The 19027-nt window shown below is 36.4% G+C and overlaps 1 protein-coding gene across 3 annotated transcripts in view; it reads left to right on the forward strand.

Annotated features, from left to right (window-relative positions):
- Positions 1-19027, forward strand: part of pex5la (peroxisomal biogenesis factor 5-like a) — a 79912-nt gene that overhangs the window by 27663 nt on the left and 33222 nt on the right. For 2 of the 3 annotated variants that reach the window (XM_067513835.1, XM_067513836.1), the window contains exons 2-3: positions 6047-6151; positions 15201-15312. In XM_067513835.1, coding sequence (XP_067369936.1) covers positions 6047-6151; positions 15201-15312 — 217 coding nt within the window. The remainder of the gene's footprint in view (positions 1-6046; positions 6152-15200; positions 15313-19027) is intronic. The other variant, XM_067513837.1, reaches the window with a different exon arrangement.

The raw sequence follows: 19027 nt of genomic DNA on the forward strand, positions 1-19027 counted from the left end.
GGGCATTTCTCACTTGTTTAAGTCTATTTCCTATAAAGACATAAGGTTAGTGTTGAACTTATCTACCTATCTCTTACACAGTGTTATTATTTTCTTTAATTGAATGACTTTACATTCAGCTCTTACCCATGCAGCTCTCTGAGATTCACCTGCTCGACTGAAAACAATCCTAGTGAATATTAATTTCTAATTTAACTGCTTCTCAGACTATGACAAATAAATTTCTGTCGACGTACATTTGGCTGTGTGAGTCAATCAAAGACAGAAAATGTTACTGCAGTGACGCATGCCTCTAATTAATCAAGAAATGCACTTACAGTATGAAGGAAATAAAGGAAACCAAAGACTCAAAAAACTGGATCCAGATGAGACATGAATCTAACTTGCTGAGTTTCAGGGTTACAATTAGAATAATTGCAATTGTTGTGAGAAGTACATGAGAACATTTCTTCAGAAGCCAAAAAGTTCCCTGGATCAGAATATGCTTTTAAACTGCTTTAGACTTAGATCACGTCCAATGCTTTGACGTGTTTATTAGGCTGGCATTGACTTAATGTCACATTTTTCAAGTCTTTATAAACCGCTCTTGGAACACAAGCGGGTACTAAATGTATACTCAGGAGACACGTCTTGAGAGTAGTTATTTGTGATGCTGAGTAAATTTCCCTCAGCTGTAGGTTGTAATTCTTATCATGATTTGTATTAGCCGCCATCCACAATCGCCTCTTGTCTTTGACGTGACTGTGCTGCAAAGATTTTCACACAGGTCACTAATGACAGTGATTTATAAACAGCTATAAGAACATAAAGTGTTCAAATTGTTCGGATTGTAGTTCTCAGTGACATTATGTGCAACTGCAATCCATTCCCAATAATCCATAAAGTGTATCTCTGTATAAACAGAGGCAGGAAATATCACACTGATAGAAACCTTTTACATGAGCTGCCCCAGCCAAAATGGCAGCAATAGAATTGAGGACCTGCGGTAGCATTTATAGGTTTTAGCCCAGCTTATCTGGAATATTAGCATGATTTGATGTCTTTTATTGTCCTTCATGTCTGGTGTGTTCAGGATCCTACACAGTGAGCTTCGGCACCAGAGCAGGCGGCCCACAGACATGTGTGTGTGTGAGACTGTGTGTCTCATGTGATTAAATGTGCCTGACTCTGCATAATTCTCCTTTCCATTCAACTCTCCATGCGAGTGTGTTTGCACAGGATAACACTGCAGCCTACAATTTGATGTCAGAAATGCCACTAATGCAAAGCCCTTTTTGTGGCAGAGCTGAGGTTGTAGCTAGGGACACTGCAGTTGTGCTGTACCTGTTTTGGCCTACAATTAACTTTTGCACCTTCTCACTGAATAGTCAATATTGTAAGCTCTTTCTGTTGTTTCTGACCTTTTCTGCTCGTGTCCCCTTATAACAAACTCCCATTGCAGTTGTCTTCCAGTTGTGATTTTTTTCCCCTCTTGTTTGGTTTGAATAAGCTTAAAAAGCCCTAGAAAACCTTAACTTTTACAGAAAGTCATAGGTGAAGCTTGACATCTGCACATCTAGACATGTCCCGTTTAGTTTTCTACCCTGTTAGTCATTTACTAACTGGCAACCACTTATTTACCAAATGCTAAAATATGTAGGGATGTAGGGTAATCAGCGATCCTGATTACCATTTCTTTGACTCCAAATCTGCAATATAAAAAATTAATTTGTCTATGCACTAACAAAAACAAATAAATATTACAAATATAATAAATAATACAAATAAATTTTTGCATAAAGTTAATGAACTGTACCAAGTCAATAATTGTAACAAAGCACATCATAGCAAGAGATCTGACAAGCAGGCACCATCATCAAATGTAGAGGCTCATGCAGTGTCCAACAGTGATGCCAAAGGGTACCTGGGGTCTCAATATAAGACACCAAAGGATGTAAAAAGTTACAGTATTTGACACTTTCAGAAACTTTCGCTTTGAGATTAAAATGTGTTGCAGCAATAGAGAGGTAGCTTGATCTCAAATGAAAATGGAAAAGTAAGTTGGCAACAAGAAAAACATTAAAGTCTAGTTTTTTCCTCTTTTCTTGTCATGAAAAGTAAACATAGCAGTCTGTAAAAAAGTAACGCTGCATAGCATGTACTCTTATCAGTTTTGGCTCTGCTTGAGTTGCATTGAGGGACAGGGCAGTGTATAGGTCATCTTTGTTTTAGTAATGCTAAAAGCTATTTAACCTGAAAGGAAATCTGAAAACCAATGATAAAAACCAAATATGTAGCTAACTCACAAAGCCAAACTCCAAAAGAATGATGACAAACACTGGCCCATCACTCATTCTCAGAAGCTAAGCTATGGGCTGTTCAGATGGTAGACTGGATCTCACAGGGAACTTGGATAAACTGATCACATCCATGAAATACAAATAGGTACTTTCTCCTGTGAAAAGATATATTGGCATATTAACCGTTCTATGATCACTATTATATTAGCTTTGATCCTGGATAGTACTCTGCTTTGACCACTGCACTGGCTCAGTGTTTAACCAGTCAACACTTACATCCCTCATGCTTCCTATTGTCCTACTCTGAAGCAGCAGCTAAAAAAGTCCCTCAAAACATTGTTCTAACAACTTTTATTTTTAGTTTCTCCCTGATAATGGGTCTTTACCCAAACCGCCCAAAGTCCAAATGAAAATGAAACAACATAACATGCCCCATAAAAGTGTACATAAGTTGCCTTTCAAAGCCAATTGTTTCTTTTAATGCTGACATTTTGTGCTATGTATCAGCTGTTTCACTCCCTACACTATGGCTCTGCACTGTCACAGAGTGAAAACAACACAAAAAAAGCCAGAAAGCGGCATTATTCTGTCACTTTGCAATTACAATCTGTGAACCATACTTCTCAGCTTGCTCTTTTGTTTCATGTAGATTTTCAATAACCTGGTTTCTTAAGCAAATGAAAATAAAAAAATGTCTTAGCACTTAGGGAAACAACAAACTTATGACTTATGCTGGTTCTGGAAAGTGTTTTTCTGCATGAAATCCACGAAGCTTTCAATTACTCATCTGAAAAAGCTTGTGCATAACACTGACTTTCCAGTAAATCTGCTGCTTGGAGAGATGGCCATCCTGTGTTAGCTGTGAGATAGTAAATTGATTTTCTGACTTGAGATAAACAGCAATATTTATGTCCTCTGCAATAACAAATGATTTAATCAAGTAATTTGCATAATGCTGGATTCAGTCTGCTGCGAATAATTTGTTTTTTTGATTGTATCTTCCAGAGCAGCCCAAAAGTGACACTGTATTAGGGAAGTAATGTTACAGTTGCTTCTTTTAGCCACTGAAAATTGGATTATCAAAACAGCAGCAACAACAACAAGAACAACAACAACAATAATAATAATAATAATAATAATAATAATAATAATAATTAGTATTGCTTCTATTTTCCATCTTGGACAGCTTGCATGCTAAAATAAAAGCCTCTATTCTTCTCACATTTAACACATGCTGCCATAACCTTATTGTGAAGGTTTTAAACAGCTGTGTTGGTCAGGAAAACAAAGTTTTTCTGTAGCTGTTCTTTGTGCAATGTGCTGCCAAACATATCTATAATAATAAACACAACATAGCAAGCCAGCCAAATTTGCAAGCCAACATAAACTGACTGCATGCCTAGTGTCAGATATCCTCGACACTGTTGGCTCACATAATACCTGCACATACGGCATAAAGGGAACATTCAGTTTATTTCAAATTGTATGATCTACCATTCAGAAGCAAACAACTAAAAACAAATGTTTGGGCTTGTTTAGAGCTTTTCTGAATCATGGCTTTGTGATTGTGGCTTGTCTCCTGGCAGTGTTTTAGCAAAGGATGTTGTTAATTTATACTGAATGACACTGAGCTCAAGAGTGGGCGCAGGTGGCTTTGGGGACTTTATTAGGAGCATTAGGCTTTTAAAGGAGCTCTCCCTCAAGGGCAGAGACATGCATTTTGTGACATGATTGGTTGAGGAAAACAGTGGAGAAAGGAAGAAATTCATTTTTTTGGCCTGTGGAAATTTCAGAACCCCTAATAAGGCTTCTGGTATGCGTCATGTTTGAGCAAACAGCTTCACTGAGTCTACAAAAAGTTGAAATGGAGTGTGATGAACATAAGTTTGGTCTTTCTCTGGTCAGCAAATACAGTCGCAGGAGGATGAGCATTTTTCAGAGATGAAAAGTGTAGTCTCTTGTGACAGTGGTAGTTCTGCAGCATCTGTGTGTGTTACAATGATTAATGGCATATACAGTTTATTATCATAAAGTGAATGTCTGAGGAAAAGCTGGTGGTTTCTGCAGGCCAGCTTCTACCATAAAGACAAGGTGAAATAGATAACAGACTGGTGAAAAAGAATTAATTTGACCTCTTATACAATCAATTTTTACTGTTCTATAATTTAGCCCTGGAAGTTGGCGACAAGTTCTGCATTGTTTCCTTCCTAGACAGGTCTGTGGGTATTAGGTAGAGGGTGGGACAGATTTCTCTGAAGCTATGTAGTAGTGAGGTAAGGGTCACTACAGTCTGGATGTAAATGTAAAATGTAATTGGATGCATGCTGTCGGCTAGAACATTGCTTAACAACTGCTTAAGAAACCACCTGTATCACAGTAGGTCGCCCCAAAAGGTGCATCTTATTTATATTTTTCTAATTCTATTTTCTAATTCTATTTATTTAAAACTCAGAGTGGAAAGTGGATCAATGGTTCACCAAGGGGCAATAATGTCGATCAGACAGACTTTATGTTGATTAAAATACAGAACTTTTATTGGTAACTTGCACGTATTATAACTTGGAGTTAAAATATGATTATATAATTAAACTACAAATTGTATAACATTAGCTTAAATTGTTTGATGGAAAAGCTAACAATTTTTCTCACATTTAACAACCAAAACATGTTCCAGAGAGCACATTTAATGAGTTCACAGCAGAGATAAATTGTATTTTTCAGGGAGAATGATGGAAATGTGTGGTTTAAGGAAAATATTTGAAAAAAATTATCACTATGAGAATTAGAGGTCACCAGCTAAAATCAAACTAGGGACTTTTTAATGACATTATTTTAGTTTTATGCCAACTTAACGGCCAGGCTAGCAGACAACTACTCAAACAAAACTGTTCTTAGTGTTAGCTATGTGCACTGGTAAGAAATGTTTTGTGCTTACAGGAAAAGACGGAATGAAACAAACAAATTAAAAATTACTAGTAACAAATGAGTGCTCAACTCAGAGCAACCTGGACGGACCAAAGTTTTCTTTTGTTTTTGTAAAGCATCACAGAACGGGAAGGTTTTAAAACATAACCTGTGCATGCTGATACTGTTGATATGAGAGCTGCAACTAACCAATACTTTCTTAATTAATTGGTCTATAAAATATAAGTTAAAAAAAGTGTGTGAAAAATTAAAGTTGAAGATGATGGCTTGTCTTATCTGTCTAAACCAACAATCCAAAACAGCACTTTTATTGAAGTCAAAAAGAAATAGGAAATATTCATAATTGAAAAGCTATAACCTGTGATGTTTGTGCTATTTTGCTGGATAAAAAAATCAAAAAAGATTAATGCTAAAGAGCGTAAAAATCTAGTACCACAATTTACAATAACTCACATTATCGTTTACAACTTGTAGACATGCACCTTCATCTGCCATTTACATTCAGTACTTCACATGTGGTAATTCTTCCCTAAATTATATGGTCTGTGTCATGAGCTTTTTATAGTATTCTGCCATCATAGTGTGGACAAATACTGCTGTGGACGACCATGTTTATCCCTGTTTACAGTCAACCCTCCACATTGTGCAGTGACCCTCTTTTCATTGCCATAGTCTTGTGGAAATGTCTTCAGTCGATGTTTTGTTGTTAGACAGCCCCACACACTGTAGTTCTGCCATCATCATGAAGTTAAGTCTTTTCTGTAAGATGCCCTAGAAGGGGGCAAAAGCACTGAGTTGTCCAACTGTCCTGACACAAGTCATTGTTGATTTCACTGTTGTAGGGGAAAGACTCTAGGGCCGCAGATAAGACTGTTGCCATGGTCCTGAAGGAGATACCAAGTAAGGCGTCATCAGAAGGGAAGCCCCTCCTCACAGTGACTACCAAGGTGGGCAGAACTATTTCAGAAATACCCCTCGCCCTCCCTCCCTGGCTTCGAGTGGAACTTCATCCTATGTTGGTTATACTAAAACAAGAGCAAAGCTTTGAGTGTCCTAAAACAAGCCTCCACTAACTCATTACTAAAGCCTTATGAGTGAACCTAGCAATGAGGCAATTATTATTCATTTTCCAGCTGCTTTATGGGGTACAAAACATTTCTACTCCCTCACTACATTTAACATTTTACATTTATAAAAACTGTCAATGATCCGATAACGTACAGAACAGCTTACAATTACTGCAAATACCCATATTACTTTTTATCTTTATAAATTAGCTTCTGAAAGATTAATAGTGCTCTTCTACTGAAGATTTTATTGTGTGTTAACACTGTATTGGGTGGGATTAACCTGTGGGTCAACACAAATTTCCTCTCCCATTCCTAATCAGGTCACACAAACCTGTTCACAAACTTTTTACACCTCACAAGCAGCTAATCCTCAGCACAAATAGCATATGAATGCATTTTTAAAATGCTATGCCACAGGGCCCTGACATTGAACTACTGACTGAGCTCTCAGAGTAAAAAATACTGCAGCAAATTACAGAACCCACTGCTGAGCTTTTCACTTCTTCTTTGCTTTGTTTTAAGTGTTATAGCTGGATGGAGTCGGTGCTTCACATCCCAATATGACTTTTTTTGCTCTCTTGATTGCTTTTGTACAGTATATGTTTGTGTGTGTGTGTGTGTGTGCGTGCGTGTGTGTGTGTGTGTGTGTGTGTGTGTGTGTGTGTGTGTGTGTGTGTGTGTGTGTGTTTGTGTGTGGTATATCTGCCTGTGTTTAAATAACCTGTAGCATGATTCTATGATTTCCTAATGCAATGTCCGGTTTGATAAGCTGTCATACAACCAAGATATTGCCTCCACTCCATCTGTTGACAGATGGAGTTCATATTTGTGAGATTAACATATAAAGTTAATTTTGTTGCAATGTACAAATCACAGTTGCAAACAGGTCAAGGAAAAGCCGAGAAAAGAACAGCTTTTCATTCTGTACAACTTTTAATTTCTCGTTCTATGTGTGTATCAGAAGAGCTGCTTTTGGCACTCAAACCTGAAACTGTGTCACAGAAATCAATATTAGGGAGAACGTACAAGTTTATCACCACCTCTTAATGTGAATAGCTTTATCTTTCAGAGAACCCAGGGATAAGATTGAGTGAAAGAAACATAAATACATACAAACCTTTATGTCAGATTGTTACGGCATAATCCGCCTCATTTCAGCAAGTGTTGGCAAAGGGTAAATCGTCTGTTTCACAGAATAACATGCTCAAAATGGATGCATGAAGAATTTAAGCTGTCTTATAAGACCAGGTTGACCGTCATGTTACATTCAGCTGTTATATTTTAATTTTTAGTAATTTCCTGTCAACTAATAATAAATGCCAATAGCTGAGCCAAACTGAGACTGATGAACCAGCATGAAAAAAATACATTTATACATACAAAACAAATAATAGTCAACATCAAGATAAATCTGAGTTATATGGATTTTAGCTCACATTCCCTGGTCCTAATTATTGCTGTAAATTAAAATCCAATGTTTTCTTGTAAATTGAGCATCTTTGGATTGAGAGTACAACAGCACAGAAAACAATTTGTCTCCAAAGTTTACAAAAACAAAAAACACAGCTTTATTTAATGGCTCTTATGGAATGGGTTTCAGAAACTGTAGGTATCTAAATCTAAGGGGCTGCAGAGTCATTTATTATACCTTAAAATGTTTGTGTTCATGATACAGCAGCAAACTGAGCGTGCCGTCAAAAAAAAAGGCTTTGAAAATGATTATGATTCAGACGTATTTGTTGTGTGCACACCATTACACAGTGCACAGCTGTTACAAGTCAGCATTGTTTTACGGAGAGCAGTTCGTTAATATTTAATACCTGACCTGAATAACACAAGCAGCACATTTGTTTGTTTTTCTTTCTAATGTAAGGAATTTTATGCTGATCTCGTTATGAAGTCCATAAATCACTTCTCATGTGAATGCTTTGAAAGCTGGTTTAATAAAAACCATGTTTCCAGAACATAAACCAAAAACAGAAATAACTGCAGAAACAAACCATTTCATGTTTTTTTCCACATGGTCAGACACAACTCATGATTGGAGTGCTCTCGTGTGGCTGAAGCTGCAGTTAAAGAGGAATCATGTCTCAGCTTGATGTCACTTAGCAAGTGGCAGAGGCTAAGTGACAAGCTGCTTCTCCTCACTCCACATGTCAAGTCAAGTTATATGCATTTCTTGGGCCCAATGTTACATACAGCATCTCAATGGGCTTCAGAGACTCGGGGGAAGGGGGGTTCAGAACAGTACACAGACAATATCTAAAAAAGGTAGTCACATTAAAACTGGCTGAGTAAGAATTTCATACTAAATACGTACAAAAAATATTTATCCACAGCTGAAAATAGTCCCTTGCAAATGTCCCATTTTCTTCAGTTGGCTGTAAACTACAGGGGCCAGCTGTTTTCACTCAACAATTTTTTTTTAAAATTGAAAGCAGATATGTGTGACCTGCTTTTAAAGATGTAATTCTTTAGTAGGAACTGATAGGTGTGGGCTGAGTGCCACAGAAAGGGCAAACAATTTGGAAAGTACTAGGAGATGAACTGTTGTTTTTCTAGTTTGGGGTCTGTTGAAAATGAGACATTATAGAATATTGGTGACTGCCATCATTTTTTAAAGTATACAATAACACAAAATGGATTTGTTTCTTTCCAACTTGGCAGCCTGAGGACAAATCATGTTAAGTCATTATGATGAGTCATAAAACACCCAACTAAGTGAACTCCAGTATGGAGGCCCGTGGGAGAAGCAGCTCATTGCCACCCACAATAACAGCTTCAACACAACTGTAATGGGTAAACAACCTGCTGCATCACAAATAAAAATGTAAGATTAGCTTCAAAATATACTGATTCTGAAAAGCTGAATATGATAAAATTCCTGAACACAATGTAATCTGCATAGAAATTTCCTATACTTTAATTACTCTAGCTGTAATTATTTTACATAAGACATCCATTCCCCATGTATCTTCCAGGTTTTATCTGTCAACTGATATAAATTCGCTGCTTTGATATTTTGTTTTCACATTTCCCTTTATGTAGAGTTTTCCCATCCTCTCCACCTCCTCCTGTCCTCACCTCATCCTGCTCGCCTTCAAGGCTCTGACAAGTTTAACTGGTACACTGTTCCCTTGACAGCAACATCTGAGAAATCTCTTGGAGTCAGGCCCAAGTGGCACAATTAGCTGCAGTTTTCCATTACATAATTTTCTAGATGACTCCTTTAAAGCACTTGTAAACAAAAAGCCAAAGTGCTCTGCATAGGAGAAGAGCAAAAAGGTATACCAGGCGGGGAGCAAGGGAAAACAGGAACCTCCTTGTACTGAGAGAAATGGGCAAACAGCTCGGAAAGCTGTTCTCTAGGGTTAAGACTGAACCTATAATTGGCGTCTGCTACCAAACTGCCTGACGCATCTCCCCAGATAAATGTGGTAGGGCTTCTGTCCCCATTTTCTGGATGACTGGAAAAGGAAAATTGAGAGGTCTCATCGTTTCAAAACTATTAGTTAAAATTGGCCCACGTGGCAATCACTGTAAGCGCTCTGACGAACATCTACAATGATCACTGCAGAAAGTGCAGGAGACTGCTAGCAGTAAATTCATCAAATTCAACTTTCAAATCATTCACCAAATTCAACTTTCATCATCACAGTCATGACCCAACCTTTAAGCATATTCTATATGCTCCAATGTATAGAGAAATATGTGCTTTAGGGAAAGTCAAAATACAATTTAGACTGATGTGTCAATATTATAGTGACCAAAAATAATTGTAAGTCCCTCTGTCAGTCATTGTGAAAGAGCCCACAGACTCAATACCACAACAATAAACTGTCCTAAATGCCAACATGGTTATAATGAAAATGCTGCAAAAAAAGAACTAAATACAGATGAATGCACACTAAGTTTCAAGAATTTACTTGTGTGACCAATATTTCAACCACAGCTAGTCTTATTCAAAGCAAGACAGATACTAGTAGATTTAACATGTTCTCATCCCACAGCGTCAGATATTGTGTAGATGCTAAAATGAGCTCAGAGTCTTCTGAGCAATTCTAACATTTATTAAATAGCACAAATTCAACATGAGGCATGAGACATGAATAAGGAATTTGGAGATGTAATTAGTTTTGCAGCATGTTGTTGTAATGAAACCAAATTTAGATTAATATCTGTACAATTTTAAATGACAAGCCATCAAATAATTGTTGCATATTTCACCTATAGACCCAAAGTAGTGGATCAAATGACTGACTGACATGACCATGCCTGTCTTAACACATGACAAAACAATATAATCAGATTGATTCATTCATTTGACTTAAACCAAGTTTACTGTAGCAGACAGATTTTCTGTAAGGAGTGAATTAGCACCAACCTGGTTGCAGTTTATTAGAATAATATTCCACGGTGTATTTTTTTTTAAGGATATGCCAATGCTGCCAGCTTTCAGCAGTGAAAATGACTCAACAAGGCTCTAATCCATAATTCTGTCAACATCCCTCATTATTCTCTAAAATCCTAAAATCTCAAGACTATTTAATGAATTTACTTGAAGCTTATCGTACGTTGTAAATGTCTATGGATGTTACATTTGACTTAGAAATAAGCCACATAACTACAAGACACAAGGTATTCTTCTAGTTTTTACAATTATTTAATGTAAAACATACATACATAACTATAGCATTTTATGAAATTCAAAAAGTCTATATCTCTCTGTGTAGTGATTACTAATCAATCATTTTATGCTGTGCCCAAAGCAAGGTGTTGTTGTAAAACTGAAATTACACTGAATGCAAGATGAATATGATTTTGTTTACCTGCAATTAGTGACTCACAATGCAATAGAAACAGCAGTTATACAAGACGAAATCATCTTATCACCTTTACACTACTGATCTTTTATAAACACGGTACATTTTTTATTCCCCTGTCACTACCATTATAAATATCATCATTGTATTATCCAGTTGTACCTTTATTTTTTAACATACATATATTTTAATCCTCTCTTTATCACGTTTATATCCCTCCAACCTTTTAACCAAACTTTCCTCTCACCAAATACCCCCATGAGACATAATATTCACTATGTCATCATATTGTGGCTGCACTTAGTACTGTAAGTACTAAAGATGAAAATAAAAGTCCCTTTATGGCATACAAAATCCCCAAACAAGTGATGCCTAAACTCTCTCCAGAGTTTGTCATTTATGTTATTTAATTGTTTGCTGGCTTGGGATAAATCAGTATATGTATATTGTGAGTTGTGACCGACAAAGTATTGAACAAAACTGTTCAATACATTTTCATGTGTTACTAATGACAGGAGCGTGGTTAAAAGCTACAGTTTTTGTTGTGACAAGCAGACTTTCTCTCCTGTCCTATCCAAGGCTGAGAATGCCAGTTTTATAATTCTCACCTATAGTTTAAGTGGTGTTTTGCCTAACACACTAACAACTGTAAGTTACAAGTAGTGCAGCGTTTAGAGCCAAAGTCAATTCCAACTGTCCTGACCAATCACACATTGTAAATCTCTCAATAACTATGACCTTTAAAACCCATTCTTCCCCAGTGTATTGCCATCCTATGATTTGTTGCTGTAGTCCAGAATTAGGGGGAAATGCATGGGTTGATGCAGCAGCGGTGTATGAAATCAGGTTACTTCACATAGTGAGACTTCCCATGAACCAAAGCTTTATTCTGACACCAGAACAGCACAAACTCCAATTACCTGTGCTGGGTCAACATTCTAACAGCGCAGCACAAACTCTCACTCAACAAAGTAGTTACCCTTCTCTGGGTAATATTTATGTACTTTTTTAAAGATTCCCGGTCTGCATTGAAAGTCAAACTTGTGCTTTTTTCTTAAGTGCAGCAGTAATCATATTTTAATCCAAAACTAATTGTCATCATCTTCAGTTACAATCTTGACTTCACCCATGTTTTCATTGGAAATTTTAACTGCCCACTCACAGCTACCTCATCATAAATTCTAATTAGTTTTCTTATTTATTGTGGATTAATGTGCTGGTTGGGTCCCTGGAGAAACAGAGCCATCTTAATCGGCTTATAAAAACATCTGCAACGTTGTTTTATTGCATTGATGCTTTATGATACATCACTACTTAGAAATTTGATTTGCAAGTGACAATGTGTTTCAGAAGGTTGCTACAGAAAATCATCCATTTCTTGGACAGTTATAAAGTGACATTAGCAAAGCTCTATCAATCTGTATTTTGCGATAGCAATACTGCTTATACTTTTACACTGACTATCAAATAAATTTGATCAATTTGGTTTTCTCCTTTGTATTCTATAGCAATTATATCATGAGAGGTGCAACAGGAAGTCTGACCTCTGTCTGTTGTCTAATTTACATTAAAAATAAGTCTCCTGGATTCCGTACTCTAATTGTTTTGTCTCTGAAGGCCTTTGATAAAAGCAAAGTAATATATGTATACTTTACTAACTAAAACGAATGCAGTCCAATCCAACAGTTCAGAAGTAAACATTAACTTCATGTAGCTAATGAGAGTGATAATATGCACTTTTGTTTTAGAGAGATATTTATTTGACTTTATAGTCTATTCAGAGGCTGTACTGCTTTTTTCTGACAGGTGTTTTTATTATTTTGTCATTTCTATCAGTGAATGTAGCCTTAATAACGCAAACAGAAATGTCAAACATTAAAAACTGGAATTATTTTTACAGTTGTCATTTTTCCAACAGCAAACCAGTGGGACCTGTAAAACCCCTTTTAACAATTCACAAGGTTTTAATTGCTAGAAAGCCATGGTGTAATCCAGGGTGAATATGACATCTGTTATAATTGTGAGGGCATTGTAGACATAGTATAAAAACCTCATTCAGCAAGCAACTGGCATGTTGTGTGCAGTTTATTCTATGCTTAGTAATTAAACTTTAAGCACCTTTATTGAAATTCTGCTTGCATGCATAGCCTGAAGATCAACAACAGCAAATGTCATGTTTCCTTGCCACCGGCATTATATACATGCAGGCCCTATATGGAAGTGTCGGCTTACCCTTCTCTTGGACAAAACTGCTTTTCACCTCTAAATTAAAAAAGGAAATTGTGACCAGCTGCACCTGGAGTATCGAGGCTTTGGGGTACTAATAATGAGTTGAATGTAACCTATTCTGAAGCTGCACTGGCAAGTGTACAAATGGATGCATCACAGGCAATTAACATTTTCATGGTTTAGACAGTGAGATAAGCAATGATGGTTAAGTAATCTTTTTTTTGGGGGGGGGGGACAGGTGCATTGGATATTAACCCAACTCACCTCAGTGGTTCTCTCATTGATGACTAGCACTTTTTCAAAAAGATAATATGCTCAGCAGTAAACATATTTCTATGGACATATTTCTTTAGTAACCTGATGTCTTAAACTTAATGTAAATGGGAGACCCAGTTTCCCCAAATGTATAACTGAATTTTAAATTACATTTTTATGTACATGACTTAAAACAGAAAAGTAATTTTTCCCCTTAAACAGAGAGTTGAATGTTAATGTCAAAAATAGGAAAGGTGCTTATACTGTAGTTTGTAGACCTCACATAAATTCATTATTGCTCCTCCAAACCTAAACTTTTAGTAGACAGGTCATTTTGACATGTTAAAGCAGGACGAATGGTGTAAAGGTGGAGATTTTTAAACATCACAATTTCTTTCTGAAGGTGCTACTCAGTGGCAACTGCACTTGCTTGAGATTTTTGAAGGCATTGTGGAGTTGTTGACGCCTTAAGGGTCACTGAAGTCATGTGAATTGTCGTCCCACCTGACTGCCATGTAGAGTATGTTGTTAGGGTAACATGAACAGCCAGTTAACTGCCTGGAAAGGAATGCCAAGGGAAAAGACAAGGGACGTGTGCATGTTTCTTTTCATACTACAACTGGAGAAACTGGTAAGGACAGGTTTCACACATGCTCACTGCAAAATATGATGGCAAGCTCTCCTTTGGTGGTTGTGTTTGACAGTACACAAAAGTGAAATAAAATGTGTTTATGTACTTCAAATAAACATTGTAAAGGATGTGGTAATACACATTGCCCACTTTGAATATATAAAACAAGCAGCTGGTTTACATTTTTCTTTTACAATAAGACTGCAGATGGTAAATATGGACACTTTTGGCCCCCACGCAGGAAACAATAGAGAGTGTTTCTAAAACCCAGCAAACTAGGGGATGACAAAATTTCTGTCATGGACACACAAGTGCTGAAATTGAAAATTTGTTTTAGACACACACCTTCCAGACAGTTTAACATTTGTTCACACTTTGACTCATGTGACCTTAATGAAAACATGACAATCAAGGTGTCAGTAAGAAGAAGAACTCCAGTTTAAACCCTATTTACTTTCCACCTTGACTTAGAAGCTCAGATAGGTCCAGGTACCACTTAATAGGCAATTTAAGTTTAAATGGAGAATATCTCAGATTAGCCTCTTCAGTTTCAGGATGCTTGTAGTGTGCATGTTGAATCAATGTCATGAATGGAACAAATCCATCAATAATATTATCAAGGCAGCTTTTCACACTATGTCAGCTAACAATTTTGATTTGAAAACCTCACAATACCAAATACCTAATGCAGCAATGCCAACCATGAGCCAGTCGAAAAACACCTCTATTTCTAACATCTGAATGGATCAACACGCTTGAATCACTAATGCCAATTTACTACGAATAAATTATGAGCTTCAAAGAAAACACAGGTCTTATTCTCCTAAAAATGGATATGTCAGTATAAGGACAGTGAGCATCTAAACTAAGCCTGAGTGATCCCATAGTGACTTCACATAGTGTTAATCATTAGCAGTGACTTTTGCAGAGGTTATGTTGGGATTCCCATACAAACAAGCTGAACTGTGTTGTCTGTTTGCTCTTTCAGCTGGTGAGTGAGCAACAAGAGAGCCGTCCACTTCTAAGCCCTTCTATTGACGATTTCCTGTGCGAGACCAAGTGTGATGGGGTTTCCCGTCCAGTGACTTCCAACACAGCTGGTACTGTGACTTAAGTCTGCATCACCATGTGACTCATGACATACAAACATACATTAAATATGAAATAGACGTGAAGAATTATTTTTTTTTGGTCCTTCTTTCATTTAATGTTGAAGATGCCTAGAAACAATAATCTGTCAAAATGTGTAACAATTGTTAGCACTATATTTATATTATCTGATAACATTTTGTTGCTGTTTACATATGAGGGACTGATGTGTTTTTACCATTCATGGCAAAAATGCAAGATAGGGTGTTCTTTATTTAGTGATTCCAAATAAATATTATACATCATTATATGATGAGTATTATATTGATTTAACAGATTTAAAATCAGTTATGATGTACAATACTGTACTGCCATGTGCTTTATGTAAAAGGAATCACAGAGTGTGTGTGCAGTACAATAAAAATAGAGATTTTGTTATGCTTCCTGTTTGTTGGCATGCATATAGGTCTATGTCCCTCTTGATCTCTTTGTGTTGTAATATGCCCATACAAGTTCAAAAACATAAAGAATAATAAATCCGATTTCTGATATTTAAGATTTGACATCTTTATTTTGTACTATTTACATGTAATAATAAGCTTTGAATGATTTGCAAAATCAAGATCAATGGCTTTCAGCTTGTCACTTCACGGGTCGCCACAGCCGAACATGATGGGGTGGGATTCGAAGCCTTCTGCATCCCAACCCAATACTCTACCACTGATCCACCAGGCCCCTTCTTTGAATGATTTGCAATGATTGCATTTTTTTAATGTACATTGTATATCAATTTCATATAGCTTTGCAACTTTTTGTAAAAACTAAGATTCAGTGCACATAGGTAATTAACAGATGGCAATCACGTTACACATCAGTAAAGACAATAAAACATGCAGACTCTCAGCGACAAGGTGATCATTTAATTTGGGATCAGTTCCTCTGTGGTGTAATTGGTGAAGTAGTATTTAAAACATCAGCTCCAACTGGCAAATCCAATTCAACGTAAAAATAGCTTAAGCGCTATAGGCATCAAGTATTTACAGTACACATACAGCTACACTCTGTACGGTCCATGAATGTGGATGGCACAAAGCTGTTTAATCGTTTGTTTTAAACACTAATTGTTGAATGACAGCTTACCTTGTGCGGAATTGTTTGCGTGCAGCTCTAACACAGACAGAGATATGAGGCTGTGCGGGACCGAGCAAGCAGGCAAAAGGAAACAGTGGGTTTTTAACAAAAGGGTTTTTATTTACCTCAAAAATATGAAAACAAATCACAAAATATTAGGTACCAAAAAAGGGTCAACAAAAACTGGACTCAACTGAATATAACAATTATCTCTAAACAAACTTACTAACAGATACAAAATAACCGAACAAAAACTAACCCCTAGGCTGAACACACAGGGAAACATACATGTCTATAGTGGCTTATCAGACCATTAAAGACACCAGGGGTAACAGAAAAACAAAACCTCACAATTAACTCAAAACTATATAGATGTTCTGCTAGCTGCGGTGCATCCTTTTGCTCCGCTGAACCTGCACTGGTAACTTAATTATAATTAACTCAAGCAAGAATAATTAAAGTGTGACTGTACAGAAGTTAACTAAATGTGCACCCTACAAATAGAAACTAATGTACTGCAACATATCAAATAAACTGAATGTACAAAAATGAAATGATTCCTTATTTAATAATGCCATCACAGAGGCAGAGCACCAAACGTAAGGTCATAATAATGACTCTCAGCTACAAACATTAGCCAAGCAGTGTAGCAGATCTACCCACATCTACCCACATTTAGTGCATGACATTAGGCAAAGCTGGTTCTATTATACAGTATGTTTTACAACTATAACAATCAATACCTTGGGTACCTTAGGCTGACAGTGTATGTACAGTATACTTGCACTGTAACCGATTAATTCTGCATACAAACATATTTTAAGGCCAAAGAAAATGTTTAGAAATTGAATGTTGTGTCTTTAAAAGATGCCAAGCTTCAACTTGGTTTCCACATGGACAGGACGTTGATCACCATATTTTAAATTTGCAGAACCAGATTAAACAGCTGATATGGGTCAACTCAAACCTGTGCAAACTCTTGTGAGTAAATTTACAACCTTTTGTCTAAAATAATTAATTATTAAAAATTATCAGCTCAAACATGCTGATCCAATGGGTCTTGCATCACATAGTACTCTCTCATACAGTTTACTTTCATTTGATTTTGAGGTTAATGACTATTTATGCCAATTGATGGAATCTTTTCTCCAACTCAATAAATTATGAATAGGTTTCACGAGAATCTGGGGTTTAGGGACACAGTAGTCAAATAAATTACTATTTTAAATTGTATTATAATTTTAATATAAAAAACATAAAGTGACCTAACCTCACCAAAACTGACACACTGAGACAATGCAGTATCATTCCCGTTCTAGTTAGGATAATCATATAGTCATTTAGTCATGTAGGCTGAAACTTATAGCCACACGTCACAACCGCCTCACTGGATAAAATCGCCTCTACCAATATTTATGTCATCTATTTTGGAATGTCACATAGTGGAGTGGTATGTCTGTCTGATGTATTTTTAATAGTTTTTGGACAACAACAGCTGGCAGGACAATTATTGATACAGGAGGAGAGTCAGTGTTGTTTTTGGCATCTGTATTGTGATTGTGGACAATATGAGTAATTTAGAACATTACAGTTCTGTCCTTCTCAATTAGTTACATTAAGAATGTTGACAGTCCTTTATGTGAAAAACAGTATAATAAAGGAATTTCTGTGTTAATTACATTAAATACAGTAACAATGGTCATTTCCATATAAAATCAACAAATATGAATCTTGTTTCTCTCGACCTTTGGACCCAAAATCTGCTTAGCAAATCTGCCATTGTTATCACTGCATCTGTGCCATTCTAGATTAAGACATTAGCACCAGCAAACCATCAACTAATAACCAGGCAGAGTTTAAGACTTTTGAAGGATTCTTGGTGATTCAATAATGATCTGAGGAGTTTGACTCTTAGAGGTTTATTAGAGAGTGCCATTCTCTCTTTCACTAACCTATATTTTCTCTTAGTCATTGTTACACACTGTTGCCCATAAAGTTAGAATAAAATATTTTTACCTCTTCTCTTTAAATTATTGTTACAATGTGATTTTTTCTTGATAGATAAAGTTTATATCATCTCAAAACTTGAGATAGTATATTTTTGAAAGATATTGATCAACATCTTCCAAACATATCACAGTGAAATCAAACCACAATTAACCTTTGCAAAACAAAATTATTCCACCTTTATGGGCAAAAGTGTATTAGCTGAATCAAAAGTTCTATTAAAATGATCAGTCATCAGATTTATTTGCTCACTCTCAGGCTAGAGGCTGTCACAGAGCAAAACAGGTTGCATTAGATAAATATTCAGTACGCAAGTATCCGGTTAAAATATCCAGATGATGAGAAAACACTTGCAATTGTGTTTCCAGTCTCATAATTTCAAGTAGACTCAAGGGTGCCAAAACATTTTTGACGTTGCCTTTTCATGAACAGCTTGTGTTCCCTTTTTGATGCTGGAAACTATTCAGGCAACCTTCACCACCAGTGTGTCTCCCTTGATTTGTAATTGTGCTTGTCATCTAAAGAGCACAAGGCATGGAAGACAGGCATACTCTCTAATTACGCAGAGATTTCAGTCAACAAATTCTC

This window comes from Channa argus, chromosome 8 (genome assembly GCF_033026475.1).
Source record: "Channa argus isolate prfri chromosome 8, Channa argus male v1.0, whole genome shotgun sequence".
Taxonomy (NCBI): domain Eukaryota; kingdom Metazoa; phylum Chordata; class Actinopteri; order Anabantiformes; family Channidae; genus Channa; species Channa argus.